At 40.3% G+C, this 19,709-nt stretch overlaps 1 protein-coding gene across 6 annotated transcripts in view; it reads right to left on the reverse strand.

Moving 5' to 3' along the window:
• Positions 1-19,709, reverse strand: part of LOC121723222 (cat eye syndrome critical region protein 2 homolog) — a 50,294-nt gene that overhangs the window by 20,933 nt on the left and 9,652 nt on the right. For all 6 annotated transcript variants that reach the window (XM_042108688.1, XM_042108690.1, XM_042108689.1 and 3 more), the window contains exons 3-13: positions 11,677-11,860; positions 10,425-10,552; positions 10,240-10,323; positions 10,059-10,120; positions 8,677-8,837; positions 6,574-6,642; positions 6,194-6,323; positions 602-731; positions 477-514; positions 296-387; positions 57-183 (exon numbers count right to left, since the gene is read on the reverse strand). In XM_042108688.1, coding sequence (XP_041964622.1) covers positions 57-183; positions 296-387; positions 477-514; positions 602-731; positions 6,194-6,323; positions 6,574-6,642; positions 8,677-8,837; positions 10,059-10,120; positions 10,240-10,323; positions 10,425-10,552; positions 11,677-11,860 — 1,205 coding nt within the window. The remainder of the gene's footprint in view (positions 1-56; positions 184-295; positions 388-476; positions 515-601; positions 732-6,193; positions 6,324-6,573; positions 6,643-8,676; positions 8,838-10,058; positions 10,121-10,239; positions 10,324-10,424; positions 10,553-11,676; positions 11,861-19,709) is intronic.

The following is a 19,709-nucleotide window of genomic DNA, read 5'->3' on the forward strand; positions in this document are numbered from 1 at the left end:
AACATGAACATACAGTACTGCTTAGTCTGAATCCTCTCATATTACTGCTTACTTACCACTATCCTCTCCATTGTATTCAAGGCAGTTCTCAAACATGAGCTTTACATCTTTCACAAACTCATCCTTGATTACATATTCACCATCATTCAACTTCCTCTCAATTGTTGACAAGTCCATTGGCATCTTTGAGGATAGACAAAAGCATAACATACATTATGATTAACAGCAACATGTAAAATCCAAGCCTTTACATTTATTCATATTCATATCATATTCAAGAGCCTATTACATGTACCTTGATGATCTGATGATAGTTTGGAGCATAGGACTCATCAACAGGTTCCAGGAATGGCCATGCATCTTTATGAGCTTTAAGCACATCCAAGACTAGCAATACAAAGACCATGATATAGCATGTAATTGAGCATTTAGCATCATGAAATAATTATTGACTTAACAAATGGAAATTACATTACCTGTGTACAGTGCCGTGTAATCATCATCAATTTCATAGCTGTAAGACAAACAAATGTTGAACAAAACATTCTAGCAGTCTTAGGAGTTAACTCAGAGCTTAGGCTGATTAGTTTAGAATTCTTACAACTCTTTGGTCTTGTTATTGTGATGGATCGGTGAATGTGGCTCAAGGTTCACCAGTTCAGGGGGTAGGGGCTTCCCTTGGGAAAGCAGCCAGGCCTTCTCCTCCCGAAGCTTCCTTCGGCGTGCACGTTCTGATAAAAAAATATGGGTGAACATGGCTAGTCAATGAAGCGGGACACAGAGAATAAAGGAATGTAATTCCAATCAGTTGTGTGCAGTTGCAGCACTCATTTGGAGCTTCCATGTAGTTAGTCATTCATATCGGAGTCCTGCACAGGTCCATTTCTGGAGACCCGCCCCCGCCCGTAACCGCAAAGTTCAGCACCAGATCCGACCAGTCACCCGTGATATCAAAATTAAATCTGCACCGGCCCAGACCCGTTACCCGACCCGCGCCCGTGATAAATCACACACAAGCCAAAATCATTCCAATTGTATGTGCTTTATTTTTATCTCGCACCTCTCAACATCACAATATAGGCTCTCTATGGGCTAATGAAACAGCCTAAGGGTGCTTTCTTTCGCGCTATTGGAACAAGTACAAGTACAAAAATAGCCTTATAAACATTTAACTGGCCCGTCAACTTTCACAAGTAGCCTACCATCGGCACCTTTTCTTTAACATTTTGCATTAGGGCTAAATCTTACATTAACGAACCATAGCCCAAAGCCTGCTGCATCAGAGCATTACACAAATAGTAAATGTTACAAGAAAAAAACTATTACAAGAAAATACAACCGGAGCCTGTTGATCACAAACAATAGGTAGTCTATGTAGGCCTATGCCTATGCTGGCAACGCTCCAACTACGAAATGCATCGAAGGAATTTCGCAGTAGTGACATGATGGTCAAAGGTCGTAGCCTATGTTGACTAAAACACATATTTGCGATGTGGTAATGGTATTTTAGACATACAAATATTGCACATATTTTTCATTTGTTTTATTTCAGCAAACTAAAATACTGTTTTGGTTCTCATCCGTACGGAGCCCAGGAGGTGACATGAAAAAAAAAAAGGTATGTACTGGGGACAAACACTGACTAGGTTTGCGAAATCTTGAGTTTGTTTTTGCGAGATCTTGCGTTTGTTTTGCGAGATCTCGAGTATCATTTGCGAGATATTGACTTTCTTTTGAAAGATATTGACTTTCTTTTGCGAGATCTCGCAAATCCATCAATGCATATGAGAACCACTAGAAATGTTCTGTAGAGATTTAGCCACTGAAATTAGGTTGCAGTTCCTTATTTTGCCATCTGCGTTGGTCTGAGGTTCCACACTGACTGACAAGCCAACCTAGTCAGGGTGCGATTTGTGAAAAAATCTGAGGGGGGATGAGTCAGTCATCGCTCCTACACATCACTCCATCCTAAGCCTCGATTTCAATAGTCAATTTGATTTTAGAGGCTCTAAAAATATGAAGTTTCGTTTCCTTTTCTTTAACTTGTTTAGCTGAACAATGACTGCATTCTGCAGTGAGTCAAGACCAGAAATTAACGTTACCACACCTGCACAGTGATATAGTCTTTAGATTTTACGCATTTCACGCAGCACAGGTGAGCACAGGCTACCAGGAGAAACATGAACCAAATCAGATCAATTAGTTAAAGGGAAACTTGGCAGGATTTCCCCCTCTGCTGGAGAAATTGTGCATTATGCTATTTCAAACTGTGGGAAAAGGTAACGATAAAGCACATGGATTTGTTTACAAGGTAGCAAACGGTTAGCATAAGTTTGGCAGAACTATGTGGATGTTACAAGGTAAGAAACACGATTTAAAACGAGTTTCTTGTTTCTCACTTTTATTTCCGGGACGGTAGTCTCAATGTTGCAAGGTTGGATTTCCGCCTGGGGACACTAGGCACACCGGTGAAAGTCACTATTTTCACCGGAACAGGTAATTTAACCATCCAAATGATTTCTAAACGGGTTTATTACGTTGAAATAATTGCCAAGTTCCCCTTTAAAATAATATAGATCAACCATTCAATTGCAAGCGACCATGCCACAGCGGGCTACTGTATTAATGTCATCATTGTCCCACCGTATCCTCGAACTCGTCTGCTGCCCGAACGTTAAGCCAAGAACCATAGGCCTACCTTCTTTGCGTTCTCTCCCTCCTTTTTTGTATTTTCGATCCTGTTTATGTTCTTTTTTTCTGGCTACCAAATTTGTTTACAGACATTTTTCCACTAGTTTAGCCTACCAAGCATACACGTAGCCACGACGGGGCATTAGAGGGTTTTCCTTCGTTTACGTTCACATCTAAAAAAGACGCGCAAATCAACATTGCGCTGAGAGCTCAAGAATCAGTCAAATCGCCAACAACCGGCAGCTCCGTAATTGTCAGGTGTGATGAAATGTGTTCATATTCCACTTTTTATGTCAAACGTTGCATGCCTATGGAAAGGCTTTGCAGTAGGATTGTCCGATGGTCAAGCTGTTGCTTCAATTTGAGTTTTAATTTATGCGACGCACCGATGCTGGGTTCATGGAGTTTAAAATGTTTAGCCGACTGCGTAATTTGTCATTTTTGTTCAACAAGTTCCACTTTTCATGTCATGAATGTAACATGCCTATGATAAGGCTCTGAAGTTGTCCAAAGGTCAATCTATTGTCTCAATTGTGTTTCATGTGACGTGCCGAAGCTACATTCATGCATTGTTTTGCTCCAGTTGAAAATGTTTCTGCGTAATTTGTCAGCTGTGATCAAATGTGTTCAATAAATTCCACTTTTATGTAATAAATATAACATGCCTATGATTAACGTTTGTATGGCCACCCATTTGAACATTTCTGCTTTCGCTACTGCTACCAAGAACAGAATCTCTTGATCTCACGTCTTGACACTTGCAGTCAGATGGGCTAACGTAGCCTACTACTCTCCACGGGGGAGGGGGAACTTTGATACATTTTTTTTTTTTAAATAAATCGTTATCAGCCAATAGGAAAACTGCCAGAAACAACAAGCAACAACGCTTTAAGCTGGTAAGTGAGACATCAATGAATGCACTTAATGCAGAATCACCACAGAAAGTGTTTATTTGATTATTTATCTTTCTAATGTAATGAAGTAGTAGTTGTACGATGGAGGATGGCATAATTATTGTTACATCAAGTCGCAAAAATTGGAGCACTGAATTTCTACACAAGGTCACAATTAAAAACCGACCATACGTTCAAATTAGAGATGTACCGATTGCAATTTTCTGGGCCGATACAGATTTAAGCCGATTCCGATTTCTAACCACTTTGCAGCACACACAAAGATTTATTTTCTATCTTTTCTTTAGTAGGACTAGGGTTGGGTATCGTTTGGGTTTTATCCGATACCGGTGCTAAATCGATACTTTTAAAACGGTGCCGGTGCCGAAACGGTGCCTGAACAGGTACTTTGTTTTTAAAATGTTTTAAAATAAAATGGTCTAAAGCATGAATTGCTTTTTTTTTTTATTGATAAGACAAATTTGAACATGAAATTGAACTGTTATATTCAATTTACTATAAATATCTCATTGCTCCTACGAATAATACATTTAAATGTTAAAACAGCTTGCCATGCATGCACACACAATGGTGAGCTCTGCTTTCAAGTTTACCCAGTGTAGGCGGTTTGCCATAATGTATGTTAAAACCGCTTGCCATAAAACTGCCAGGTCATGGACAACTGCATTTGCAAGCAAGCTAATCTAACAGGGACTCTATTTTCCAGTTAATTCAGTGTGTTCCCAAATGCTTCAAGAAATGTCATGTCTTAACCCATAACACGCAGTAGTTTTGAACATGTTAGGCTACATGTGTTGAAGTGTTTAGATTCCCAGTGCTAGCCTAGGCATTCTAAGAGCAACTATGGCTATGCGCTAACACCAGTCAGCGGAGTTTAATTAGCGATAACGTACGGAGATGGTTTCGTAGCCTCTTTGACAGCTCAGTGATATCAGGTATGTAACCTACATATTTATGTTTTTGCCAGCTAACTTTTAACATGATCTTCATATTCATTGTGATGCTATATGGGCCTCATACACATGAAAGATTAATATCATGCCATTATGTTGTTTAACACACCATGAAATAAAGTTTTCACCTTACAACTTTGCTGATAACATTTCAAATAAATGTCAGTTAGCGCATTAGCAAGGATATTGTGTAATGTATAGGCTAGCCTACTGTTGATGTTGTTTCATAGCCTTTTGCTTGTGTGTTTTTTTGACAGGAGCTCGCGATATTGCTTTAAAGTAAGCTACTTCGGCTCACGCAAGCTGTCAAACACTGTCCACTCGCCTATGTGGTGCACCCCTCTGGTTTATACATCCAGTGTTTATCATATGTTAGCTAACTGTATCTGGATGTGTTGCCATCAGAGCAAGACGTTAGAGATGGCGCATGACATGCAGTGATGCCTCGTATAAAAAAAAATAATAAAAAAAAAACGCTATTTAAGCACCGAAATGAGGCACCGAAATCCACGTTGTTATTCGATGCAGTTACTACCGTTTGTGTCGGCACCGGTGCCATATTAGAACCGTGTTTCGGTGCCCAACCCTAAGTAGGACATTAACATAGAAATGTAATCAACTTTTCAATAATGGAATGGCTGTTAAAAAAAATGGAACAGGTGAACAGAGATTCTATTTCAAGTCTAACTTCAGCTGCAGGAGCAAACTATAATGCTTCCCAGAGTAGGACATTCACAGACCACTAAATGCACCGTGTTGTGGAACAAAATTTTTCTTGTTCTCACATCCAATATCCAACTAAAAATACAAAAACAATTTTCATGATTCATTTGAACATGCTGCCATGGAACATATTTTCATATGTATTGATGCATATGCAAACAAAGGGGAGGAGGTATGCCATATGTATGCGGTGAAAAACTTAAATCTAAAAAGCAGGAGTAATCCAAATTCCGGTTAAATGCATCAATTAAAGAAACTTTCAGAGACAGCTTCAGAGCATCAGTTTTCTTCATTGTAGGCTACCATGTCAAAAGCAACTTTAACTTTTGTTTGCCTTTATAATATCGTATTTTCACTTTCACGACATCCGTCCTTTTAATGTCGCAATCAGTTAACTCCATTCAACTGCGCTTGTTGTTGAGCTGTGGGCACGCAATTGCGGCAGGCGTAGAGGCAATAAGCGCTGTTTACGTAATGAAGTGACATCTTAGTAAATTCCACGGAATACGGCAAAGCACAACGCTTTCTGCGCATAGAAAAACTCGGTATTAGCGTTTTCTTTGTACATCCAGGCCTGACTGTTGGCCTTTGCTAGCTTCTTCAGACTTTGAAAACTCAGCTGGGGGATGTTGTTTTAAGTGGGTGCGCGAGTGCATTTGACCAGCTTATATCAGACTGACTGGCCGGACCCAGTCATGGCCGAACGTGAAAATCGGCCTATTCTGGTCACCAGCCGATCAATTAGTGCATCTCTAGTTCAAATCATCAACAACTTGTATTTTCCGAATTTCCAATGTATCATGCATGCAGTATAAAAACATTCCTTTCCCCTTTCAACCTTTTACTCGCCTGTCTCCCAACAGGAAATTAATGGAATATAATTTAGATGGAACCAATTGATGGTGTGCTCACCCTCCACGGCTTTCTCCCTCTCCAGCTCCTCTTGCTCACGTTGCTCCTGCATCAGCCTCTCCAGCAGCAGTTGCCTGTCTGCCTCCTCTTCTTTTTGCTGTTTTACCTCAGATTTTGCCTTTATTCTCTCCTAAGAACGCAGTCAGTTATGTCAAACACTTGACAACAAATGCACATGTACAGCTGTCTCTGTGAAGAGTATTTGTATTTATGATGGTCTAATTGTAAACTACACTACAAATCTCTAGGAAAGAAATTCAAGGGAAAAAAAATACTTTTACATGATTGTTTTAAGACACTAACATACAGCTGTTTGACAGCACTTAAATTGCTGTATTTAGTGGAAGTCATGTACAAACAACATGATGGATGATAGATACCTCCTTGATAACATTTTTCTCAGAGAGTTTGTGGTAGCTGCCCATTAACTTCTGTTTCTGCTCCTTCTCCTGTAAGTAAAAGAGAGACACAGAGAGAGAGACATCCTGAGGGAAATTTTAAGCATCCAATACAACGATAACAAAACAAACAAATACACACACACATATTTCTCACATCCATAAAAATCGCTCACAGAAATGTAAAAATTAAAGAGCATGTGAAGTGATTGCAAAGGTCTGGTATGGACTGATCATGATGAGGTGATTGCAAAGGTTTGGTATGGATTGACCATGATGAGGTGCCATGGCAGAGTGTGTGCAATGGTGGTAGGGCAAAAGTGAACAGTGCAGGGATTGAAGAGTGCAATAACTTTACTTGTTATTACATATTTTAACTACGAAAAGACAAAAATGTAAACATAATAGAATTGTTTAAGGCATTAACTGCAGCCATACAGACACCGACCTCGCTTATAGTGCCCCCCTCCTCCTGGTTTCAATTTTACAATCAACCGTACAATCAATTTTATGCACCATAACATGAAGCACCATAGTCGTAATATACCTCGTTTTAAAGCTAAGAGTCTCAGGAATCGATCAATGTTAAGCTTTCTATGACAAAAAGTGTTTTGTGCATTACCCCATACCCGACCCCCCCCCCCCCGTGAAGCCGTGACTCTTACTTTCAATGTAGATTAGATTAGGGATGCCAATATCCCGATATGTCATAAATGATAAATGGTCTTGAAATGTTGGTAAGAATCAATAGTAGTGGAATATCCATGTTGTTTTATTCATAATATGTTTGGTAGATGTATAATCCAGCTTATTCAAACACAAAGATTTCTGTGATTCCTGTGGTCTGGAAGGCGCATACTGCTACAGACTAGTGACGCATATCGGCGTGATCACGTGACTCTCCCGGTTAGATTGAACCCACCCATGTGTCTCTGCGACCAATGGTTCTCAAGATATAAGAAACCACATAAAATTGGACAAACAAGCTGTCAATCAGGCACCCCAGCTTTGTTTGACAATAACTCGAGCCTACAGCAAGCTTCCAAGAGGAGACCCGGATATCCTGGTAGTTTAGAATCCGACCTTCACAGTGATATGCGATTTCACTGTAAGAGTCCCACAGAACACCCCTCAAATGTCATGCAATGAGGAAAATGGTTTCGTAGCTACATTTAATTGGGAAATGCACTAATGCCTACTGATAATAAAAGTCTTACTACACAAGAACCATAATCTTGGTGTGAAATGAAAGCTAACATTCTGGAGATTATAGTTTTATCTACATTTGCATGGCAGTGACTGTCATAGAATCAAAGAAAAGGGATTACTTTTGCACATGAATCTGCTACTGTGGCTGTTTTCTAAAAATTATACTGAACTAAACACATCATAGGTATTCCAACACAAATAAATTTGTGAAAAATACATTTTTTACTCTATATAGTCATCTACTTTGAGTTACAGCTTCACAAGACTTGGCTTCAGGCCTCAATTGTGTTTCACGGCCACTTCAAGTGACCTAGAGGGCCAAAATCTGGGCAGTTCCAGAGATGTATGTTACCGGCTCAAAGAAAAAACACTGTCACACATAGTCACACTGACTTTTTCTGAGAATTCTACTGGGTCTAAGCTTTCCAAATAGGCCAGCCATTTGATGATGGGCTAAAGTATGTGGGAGTAGATGAAAAACTATTTGGAGTTAAAATAGCCATTTTACCATCAATTTTCACAGTGGAGAGAGTGTTTGTGTGACACAGCTAGTGCTGCTGAGAGAGTGCATCAGCAACAGCAAAAGGAGCATAATTTGTAATGCAGATACACACGACCATATGACTGTACAGCATAGCCGTATGTGCAGAAGTACACTCAGACCTTTATTGTTCCTAACTAATGGGCCATTACACATCTGACATACAATTACAATACACTGTACATAGCACATAAAGACATACTGATGAAAGCCATGCAAATTCACTTGCCCCGTTTGCCTTTTAAAAAATTGATTTCTCATTTGAATTCCAAGAACTCAAAATCCAACAAACCTTCAAGGATATCAGGGACCCCTGGTGCAGAGATTTTACTTACTTTATGCTCAATCATACTGCCAATTTCTGGGATGAAGTTCTGGGTGATGATGCGATACAGATGACGGTCTTGAGGTGATTGCTTGTCTTTGATGCTTTCAGCAAGTCTGGCCCACTGTTCTTCTGTATCACAAACCAGGGACCAGGCTCCACGCTCACGATCTGAAACAGAACAGACAGGAGTGGATCCACATGCACACATCTATAGACATACCAGAGTTTACGTTAGACGGCTACAGACGGAAATTGCCCGGTTTCTCTTGTAGTTGTCTGGCAGGAAAATATATAAATAGATCGAATGTCCAGTAGAAAATATGCTACCTTTATTAATTAATAGGCCTAAAATTAAGCAGGCTTATATTGCACAACATAGAGGCCTACAAGAATGAACAGGTATGATAAGGGATCAGATTCCAAAAATAATTCAGTGGAAATGCATGGATTCCAGTTTCTTCCAGTAGCAGCAACTGGAATCCATGCATTTCCACTGAATTATTTTTGGAATCTGATCCCTTATCATAGCTGTTCATTCTTACTCGTTGCTCGACTTATCGTGACTAAATTCAAGATGGCTGCAAACGCTAAACTTCGTGAAGATACTGTCTGTATAAATAGTCTTGTAAGTAAACTACCAGTGCTTTTTCAAAGTTCTCAATGTCTCGTTTTAAATGTCAGGGCCCTCGGAAGTCTACCAATGAAGTGTGGAGATACATTGAGCCTCGTAAATGGTGTAAAACAGTGATTTATTTGCATGGCTAGCCCGATGCCGAAGCACCACCATTGAAAAAGCTGTTGGTAGCATCGGCTAACTAGCGCCAGATTTTAGAGTGCAGGGTACAAGCCGAGATGGGCTATGAGACATACGTTCACACTCGGTATCATGTTTCAACACACTTTAAGTCAATATCACACCGGAATTCTCCTTTAGTGCAGCAATAGCCATCATGCAGTTGCTTTACCCATTGAGAGGCCACATACTGTGTATTGAAATGTTAAAAAATACATATACCGTGATGTACATTTTTGCCATAGTTAAGAGATGCACTAGTATGTCATCTCCCAGAAATAAAGTAAAATGTTTCGACTTCGAGGTTAATAATGTAGTGTATTGTTGGATAAATACAGGTTTTCCAGATGACATGTCTACAGAGATAAATAGAGTGTATATATATATATATATATATATATATATATATATATATATATATATATATATATATATAGCCATGGATTGGTTGCCATGGCGCCGCTGCAAAAACATTGAAATACCACTCAGAATACTGTGAATTTAAAACGTTGGAAGCCCTGCCTCCAACAATGGCTTACTTTCAAAAATAATGGCTAAATGTCAGTGTACATAAAACATGATGGACTATTACTTACCTGAACCACAGGTTGACCCAGTGTGTAGATTCTTGCTTTCATCCATCATGGCATCTGTCCTACTACAAAACAGACATTGCACTTAAATTCGTATTTAGACTGGAATACAACACAATTCTAAAGAGGACAAGTTCAAACAGTAAAAGAAAGCACATCTTAGTGACATCTTGGTCAAGGGTACCTCAGTAGTTTCTCCTCAAGATTCTTCTTCTTTGGTGGCCTTCCCCTTTTCCTTTTCTCAGGTTCTTTCACCACAAACATTTCACTTCACAACGGGACAATCAACAGAAGAATTACAATAAAACCTCAAATAAAAGTCATGACTCAATCATGAATTACAGCATATTGTCCATCCACACTCTTTACCAGGCTCCTTCTGTTCTGATCTGCACTGGTTCCTCCTTATACATGCGAGTGCCATAGAAATACCAGTACATAGCACCGCTTCCATCCTCTCCAAGTGGCTCCACACGCAAACTGTCTGCATCTAGGCCCTAATTAAATTAAATGTAAATTGAATTTGTTAGGACATATGAAATCACATGAAGGACAAATATTTAGACTTATCCAGTTCCTCCTCAGATAGTAAGTTATAAGTTCATGAAGTTGTTGCGCCATATTACGCCTCATGTTGTGCCATATTACGCCTCATTGTCCTTTAAAAGCTAGCTGAGAAAAAATAGGCAACTCTACATCTCAGTTATAGAGTCTAATAGGGCTGTCACTTTACTTTCGAAAATCGATTGCACAATCGATTGGACCAACCAACACAAGTTTCGAAAACTAAAATAGGGAATCGATTTTAACCAAATATGTACACTATTAATTTTAAACGAATTAAACAAATGAAAAAGATAGATGTAACAAAACTCAGGAACAAGCAGAAAAATAACAAAGAATTCCGAAGTGCAGTAAGCATTGCGAAAGCTAAAAAGAAAATTCCCACCAATTTTATGCACCGGAAACAGCTTTTTCAATCTACTGCTGTGCTGCTGGTGTTTTGTCAAAAGATAGAGGACAACGCGATCAACCTGAGCGACATGAGATACGAGTGATAGGCCCTAATAACTTTTGGGTATATCAAACTATGGACAAAGCGGTATGCAAACTGTGCAGTCGTAAGTTCTACGTAGGCGAAATTTGTTTGACATTTCTAATTGTAAACGCAGCCACGTTGAAGCCTGCAGTAATGTTTTTCACTGATGTTATGGCAGTCCACTCTGCTTATTGTTTTTCGAGAATGTTGCACTCCTGTTTGTCATTGTGCGCGAAACTTCACGCCATTGTGCGTCTTCAAGCGCCCCCTTTACGTTCGTCCTAATGCCTGTTAGTTGTTCGTGGATTGTCCTATATTTGGCGTTGAAAATTTAAACGTCTTTGGACATGAAAATCGATTTTACAATCGATTTAATGAACAATTATGTCTCAAGAATCGAACAGGATTTTTTCACAAAAGTGACAGCCCTAGAGTCTAATGCATATGAAATATATAATGAAAGGGTAGGTGTTGATGCAGTCCTCCAAGGACAGTGACTAAGAAATGTGCATACTTCTACATTTAAGTAATATGATGAATACTAATAGATTTTTTGAGGTCCTGAAATGTATTCATCACTACCTTGAGAAGATCAAAAACGTCAGCAGCATCCAAACGATAATCACACAGTCTATGCAGCAGTTCCACCTGTATGCGGGGGGGCAGCTGCTCAAAGGGACCCTCCCGCAGGGGATTGGGTTTACCCTCCTCCAACTCCCATCGGTAGCTGATGATGTCCTCCAGGTAACTGCTGAAGCCTTGAGGCCTAGAATATAAAATGATGGGGGAAATGGACCATTTTGAGACATAGCTGGTGTTTACCACTGCTCGTGTATGCATGTGTGACCTGAACATTTTCAACGTCCCCCCCCCCCCCCCCAATTTCATTTTGAAAAACAAGGAGGGAGCCAGTCTGGCAGTGTAGGCCAATGTGTGTGAGAGGGGGAGGGTCCGTGAGTGATTAGTTCTCAACTGGAGTGCCCTAAAGTTTAGAAGCATAGCGCTATTTACTTGCCGCTGGCTTTCAGGTGCCACCTCCACTATGCTTATTTCAGTCTAGCACAACCTATTGACATTACATCTGTGTTGAATGTACGCAGTGTAATGGCCTTGTGCAAGGTTCTACTTCATCTAATTTAGTCGCCACCTTCCCTCTTCCAGCTATCCATCTGCATATTCCATCTGGCTGTAGTAGCCGGCCACTTAAAGGAGCCATACCACTTTCATAACAAGATAGCCTACTGTGTTATTTTGTTGATTTGTTTTTTTTGCTGCTGTACCATGGAGGATAGGCCTGTTGTGATAGGCATAGGCAAATGACTGCAAATAAAATGGAGATGTCCTAGGACTTAATCAATCATTTATATATTTATACCAGTCACATTTTGTGAAAAACTAAGAAATAAAACAGGAATGGCTGAGGGAGTTTACGTGGCTTACATATTGCAAATGTAAGAACTTAAAATGAAATAGCCAGTGTTCCCAGTATTACAATATTAAAACAATATTGTACATTTACAGGTTCTTTAAACATGCAAATGATGGAAAATACAGTTATGAATATATCCTCAGTTCTTTAAAGGAGAACATGAGATGTTATCAGATCACGTGATTACCTGAACAAATATTTTCATAACTGTTAAAGAATGTTATCTTTTAGGTGAGTTCACTTGATGTTAACCAATGACAACACATATAGCCTACTGTACCTCACTGGCGATAACGGACAACCATGTATTGTACTAAACTACCATCAGAGTCATGAACACAAGCTGAACACCTAGAAAAAGTTTAATACTGACATGTTTCTAGCGTCTAGCTTACTTGCAGACAGCAAACAACACAGAGCAGGCAGGGTCCTGGCGAGCTCTTAGTGTCTAGGCTGTCTTAGGGAAGCCTGATGCAGAACTGCAACAACATGCTATGCAGGTGCTGGCAAGTGCTGGCGTGAGGCCGACAACACAGAGCGGTCAGGCTGCCGTAGTCCACATTAAGCACATTTGACATTAGAAACTGAGACAAGACCTGACACCCACATGCTGGCCACCTGTCACACGTGTGAAGTTGAAAGATCAGGCTACCAATGCAGGCTATAAATGTGGGCAAAGGTATCTCACAAAGCCCAGCTTGCACTTAGACCAGGGCTCTACACTAACATTTTTTTCCAGGAGCACTTATGCGCCCAAGTTAAAAAATTTAGGAGCACAGACAAAAATTTGGGCGCACAGTCAGTTCTGTATTTAACTTAAACATAATCTAACATTACACTGCAGCTAACACTTAAACATGCCACAGGGCTCTACACTAACATTTTTTTTCAAGAGCACTTGTGCGCCCAAGTTAAAAAATTTAGGAGCACAGACAAAAATTTGGGCGCACAGTCAGTTGTGTACTTAACTTACACATAATCTAACATTATACTGCAGCTAACAGTTAAACATGCCAGCGCATCAACTGTGAATATTAAGAATGATTGACAACATTTAGGCTACAGGAAACAGGATTTTAAAGATCAGTGCCTACTTTATTTTCAGTTTGTTCTATTTTCCTACATTTTGTTAATGTAAAATAGTATAATACATTGCCATATTTGCATTTATATCAAGTATCCTGCCAAATGTAGGCTAATTTATTTATTTGTGAATCCATCTGTAGCTAATCCAAATATGCCCATGGGGACCTATCTGACTGCATACTGCCTAATACTACTACTAAAACAGTCCATTTTCTCTTCCACAAAACCCAACATAGGCTAATCAATATATATATATATATATATATATATATATATTTATACTTTTACTTTTTATTTGAAATATCTGCATTGATGGGGGCAGTAGGCAAACGTTAGGCCTACTTCCGTTTTGCACTTCAGCTTGTATTCGGTGTAAACAAACAAGCATGCGTGGAAGCCTGGAGTTGTCAGTAGCGTTCTACCTTTGAATAAAATGGGAGTATTACTGGAAGCTACTTTTGTGCCTGTTCGCTACAGCTATATTTTGCATATTGCAGCCAATACGTCAACTGGGCTAAAAGGCATGTTAGGTTACCTCTCACTGCATTCTCAGAATCTCATCCTGTTCCTCCGATATCCGATGAATTCGGTGGATAGAAGATCCAATTTCTTCAATCTTTGCATCTTGGCTGGCTAGTCTAACTTTCCACTTTTTCTGCGTGCTCTTGGATTTGATAGAAGCGACTACTAGCGAGTCACAACGCGAAACTGCTAACGTTGATGGGAGGTGTAGTTTTTGACACATTGACACACATTGACATGGTTAGAAGTCATTCGCACCAGTGCGCCTAAATATTTTTTTGCACTCGCACGCAATCAATTTTACTCGCATGTGCGAGTGAAATGGGCGCACTGTAGAGCCCTGACTTAGACAGATATGTTCAATAGAGACACTCTTCCAGGATGCTGCAACACATCCCGTAAAAGTGCTATAAGCGATGTTACTCGGTTTCTAAGCTAAAACATTTCTTGTCACATACAGCAAACATCACCTCACCATCCGCTAGCTGCCTGTGCCCTGAATACACTGTAGAAAAAACAAAAACAACTTGGTACAGCCTAGACCATAACTGACAAGATGCGCATTTAGGAGAGTTTCAATTGCACGGGAGGGAGGGGGGGGGGGGGGGGGGGGGAGGAGTAGCTCACTGTTCTGTTTGAATGTCAACATCGCTTTGAGCGCCTTTAAATGATGGGGGTCCTGTAGCCTGATGCCTTTTATGCTAAAGTGATAGCCTCCACAATTCAGTGTGCTTTGACTGTGCTTGGCCCTCTGCTTGAGCTCCGAAACAGACAAACAGTTGTCTCTAGGCATAAAGTCTGTAGCCACAGCCGATCCTGCCTTTTGGACAGAAGGGAGGCAGCTCAATGAATGCTCCTAAAGGTCAACACTTTAGGTTGGTAGAAAGGATTTGGATGCTGGAGCATGAGATCCCACAGAGGGGCATAGAGACTTCTGCTGTAGAGTGCGGATCGGGCCGCAAATTTCTGTCCGAACCCGGCCCGCGTCCGACAGAGTAGCCTGTCTTTTAAGCCCATTAAACGGAACATACAACAAATTGTCTACAGAATCAGATGAGTGTGCACGCACGCAGGTCACACACAGCGCACATTAACACAAGAGGCCCAAGCAAGCATAGCCTATTGAAATAGGCTTCTTGAAATAGAATTCTTGTCTTACCATTGACGAAAAGTCGTGAAATGAACTGCAACAGTCTTTGAAACTACAGTGCCTCTGTCACTGATATGCAGCATCGACGTTAATTGGTGCAACTCCAGGAAATCCTCATCCAGTTGAACGAGACGACCTTACAGCCTACCGGTAGCCTATGTCTTTACCACAGTGTGCAACACAAATAATCTTAAAATCGTTCAACGTCACCCAAGACTGTGCTTATGTGCATATGTGCATAACCATTTGTTTATGTAGTCGTGACAACGCGTGTGCATTTCAGGTCTTTTTTACATTTTACTTTATTCTCAAAAAACAAACGTTTGCATCATGTAAAGCAGACCTGTTGGTTACCCAACATAATAAGGAATTTTAAATGTAAAGCTTCCAATGCATATCGCCCCCATGTGTCCGAACCCGGACCGAACCAGACTACAATTTCTAAATATTTGTCCGAACCCGACCCGACCCGTCGGGTCCCGTCGGGACCAGTCGGGCTCGGGTCGGGTAGCCACACTCTATTCTGCTGGCGTCCATTGATGCAAAACACCCTCAGTCTGTCTTGTGCAGGAACTGGGTGAATGGCATGTTTCATTGTGGTGTGTTTAATTTTTTCCTGTCTCAGAATAGGAGCGCAATGAGGAGACACTATCGTGGGTAGAATTATTGCGGGTGGTAGGGTTAAATAAACTGTAGCCTTTTGCAATCATTTGGACTACCTATGATTGCATGTTCACCAATTGCTAAGGTAGGTAGCGAGGTGTGGGGGTGTGCAAAAGTAATTGAACTAGCCCTATATCACTGTATTTATGAATACCTGTAGTTTCATTGTTTCTAGACATAATTCTAATTACAGGTAGGCTATTGCATTTTCAACTTATGATGTTAGCTATTGCATGTCATGGTTACACACACTGCCGTAGAGTTAATTTTGTCACCTATTTTAGTCTTAGTCTTGTGACGAAATGTCCTTTTTAGTCTTTGTCATATTTAGTCATTCAAATATAATTTTTGTTAGTCAAGTTTTAGTCGACTAAAACTCTGGTCATTTTAGTCTAGTTTTAGTCAAAATAAAACTAAAGGTATCTTAGTCTTAGTCAGTTTTAGTCAACACATTTTAGTCTTTTTTTTATAACAAATTATTTCTGATTACCATTTGAGTCAAATAGTGTTTCACACATCTCAATTTTGTCCACAGGGCTACTCGTCTGTTATAATTACTCATTCTGATTTTTTGTCAGTCAGTATGTTTACATGCACAGGTAAGTCGAGCTACAGTTATAGCTCGGCTGGGATTTGACCATAGACAGTAAAAGATTTGACTGGACCACTGTCATATTCGTAGACCAGTGTTTCTCAAAGTCTGGTCCGGGGATCACTGGTGGTCCGCAAGCTATCCCAAGTGGTCCGCGAGCAGACGTGGTAAAATATAATATAGATGAGTTGTTTGCAATATTGTACCAACTTGTATGTAAAAACAGTTCTGCAACACTGTCTATGTAAGATATGCCAGTTTAAAATCATACAGTATGAATCCAAACAATAAGCAAAGTGCGAAGAAAATAAGCAAGGTGGTTCAGTGAGTAGGCCTATTGTGTAGACTAATTATAGGCTACTGTTGAAGTAGGTCTAATCTTTTTTTTTAGCTAGGGTTAGTTAAGTGGTCCTGAAACTGAAAAAGTTTGAGAAACACTGTCGTAGGCCAAAGTATTAATGTTTTACTCCGCCTCGCTAGATGGCGATATGCGCCCAAACACAACACATTGCCCAAACAGACTCTCCAACTTGCTAGCGAACTTTCCATATTAGCTTACTTGCTAGCAAACTTTGCATCATCAGTCTAACTAGTTAAATAGTTGACATTACATGATGAAAATCGACCTTATATCAGGTGTGTGCCGAGTATTTATGCCACTGCTGTTGGCCGGTTGCAACGTACGCTCATCAATACGTCAGACACGCCTCTTTATGCAGACAGGATTCGATCCCCATTTCGCGCCCATAGACATGAACTACGACGAAGTATCTTGCTCCGCCTTAACAATCTTTGGATTCGTGTTGCAGCCACAGGGTTGCAGCAACAACACGTAGACTAGCCTACAGGAAAGCTGTTGCGTATGAACTCATTCGGAATATTTTGAAAACGTAACAGCTACATATTCTGTCTTCTCATTTTGTAAACGAAAATGAAGAGATTTTATCTTAGTTTTTATTTCATGCAAAACATTTTAGTCTCGTCTTTTTTCGTCAACAATAATGCATCTTAACTTATTGAATGCCAAGCTGTTTTCGGGAGCTTTGTCCTAGAGTGCCAGCAATCTAGACCATTGTTGATGATTTTTGTACAGCCACAGCATATTCTGTGTTATAGCTATGAACACATACAATGGCTCGATTAAAAGGTGAGACTTTAAGCTCTCGGTAGGGGGCAAACCGTGTATTTCTACACACCTCTGTTCCTGAGAAATCCCAAGCTAAACAGTGGCTAGTTTTCATCAAAATCGCTGTTTTTTTCTAGAAATGGAGATATAACGTCTTTCATGAAATATGAAGTGTTGCCTGTTACTCACTTGTGTAAACTTTCCGGGAAGTGATCAGTGAGACCTGGCGAGACTGCCACCTAGTGATAGACCCACGAAAATGGCCTGGTTTTGACCTGACATGCATGAGTCACTGATTCGACCCAAAGTGGCAACCGAGTTATGATAAAATGTCCAGATTGTGCGTTTTCATGAGTTTTTGATCGTCATATATTTCATTTCCATTGATCACAGAGTTCCCAAAATCACATACAAGGTGTGTTAGAGTGTCTAGTTTAGTAATTTAAAAAAAAAAAGCACTCAACGCATGGGAAGGAAAAACGTAATATTACGTTTTTGGCACTCAATGAGTTAAGATAGTCTTAGTCAGTGTTTCAGGACATTACTTCAGTCTCGTCATCGTCTCGTCTTACATGTAGTCATGAAAAAAAAAAGGTCGTTGACGAACATTTCTCTCGTCTCGTCTGACGAAATTAACACTAACTGCCAGATCATGGACAAACGCAAGTAGCCTACGTTACCTCCTGTCAGAGCAGCTCAATTAGCGATAACATGTGCCGTGATGCTTCTGTTGCCTCTTTGACACCTCAGAAATATCACTATGCAGAGGATATGCTAGAAAAGAGAACAGATATTCTTATTCGCCCTGCTGATAAAGGGGGTTCCATTGTTGTAATGAGTACTTGTAAAGGCATTACAAAGGGATTGGATTACTGAAAAAGAAAAAGACTTTTTGACTGTGAAATATCCTGTATGCCCCGTGTTTTATGGACTTCCCAAGATACATCAATCCCTGATTGATCCACCACTCAGGCCCATTGTGTTTAGTATTGGCTGCTTAACTGAGCCTGTCACAGTATCTGGACTTTTTCTTGAAAAAATATGTATGTGAACTACCATCCTACTTAGGTGACACATCTGACATATTGAGACTTCTGCATTTGTTTGAATGTGACCATGATTTCATGCTGGTAACTTGTGACGTGCAAAGTTTATATACATGCATTCCTCATGAAGCAGGGACTGAAGCGCTACTACACTTCTTTTCAAGACAGGCCACTGACACAGCTCCTCCCAACGAATTCTTACCGACACTATCCGAAGTTGTTTCAACCGTGAACTATTTTCAATATGCGGGCTCTTATTACTTACAAAAGCGTGGGGTCAGTATGGGTAGTTGCTTCGCACCGTCGTACGCATGCCTAGTAATGGGTTTATGGGAAGCTAAGTTCATTGATAACCCTGTGAACAACCTATTCCTCCCTAAAATCCCTCTTTGGAAGAGGCACATTGATGATGTTTTGTTTATTTGGATGGGGACTTCTTTTGAATTAGATCAATTCATGGCCTATATTAACTCCACGACACCCTTTTAAGATTCACAGTAGAACACTCTACAGATAAGGTTAATTGCCTGGACTTGACTATCCATAAAAATTCCCAAGGAGGTCTAGAAACATCGATCTATCGCAAACCTCTAAGTAGAAATACCGTCCTCAGAGGAGATAGCCACCACCCCAAACAACTCATTAAAAATATTCCCATTGGCCAATTTTTATGGCTAAGAAATTGCAGCAGTGATGCCGAGTTTGAGCGTGGGGCAGCAGAAATGACAGAGCGTTTTCGCAGCAGGGGCTATGCTGAAAGCGACATCTCCGCAGCCTATGAACGAGCCAGATCGACACAACGAGCACACCTCCTGGTTAAAACCAAACGCGCCTCAAAGCAAAGACTCTGTTTCTCCACAGAATTCTCTCATATTGGTGGAGAAATAAAACGTCATTAAGAAAAACTGGCACGTCTTTGCAGAGCGATCCAGCTTTTAAAGCCACATATGCGCAGAACCGCTGTGTATTACTTTTAAACGTTATTGCTCACTTAGAGACAG

Source organism: Alosa sapidissima, chromosome 11 (genome assembly GCF_018492685.1).
Source record: "Alosa sapidissima isolate fAloSap1 chromosome 11, fAloSap1.pri, whole genome shotgun sequence".
NCBI classification, from domain to species: Eukaryota; Metazoa; Chordata; class Actinopteri; order Clupeiformes; family Clupeidae; genus Alosa; species Alosa sapidissima.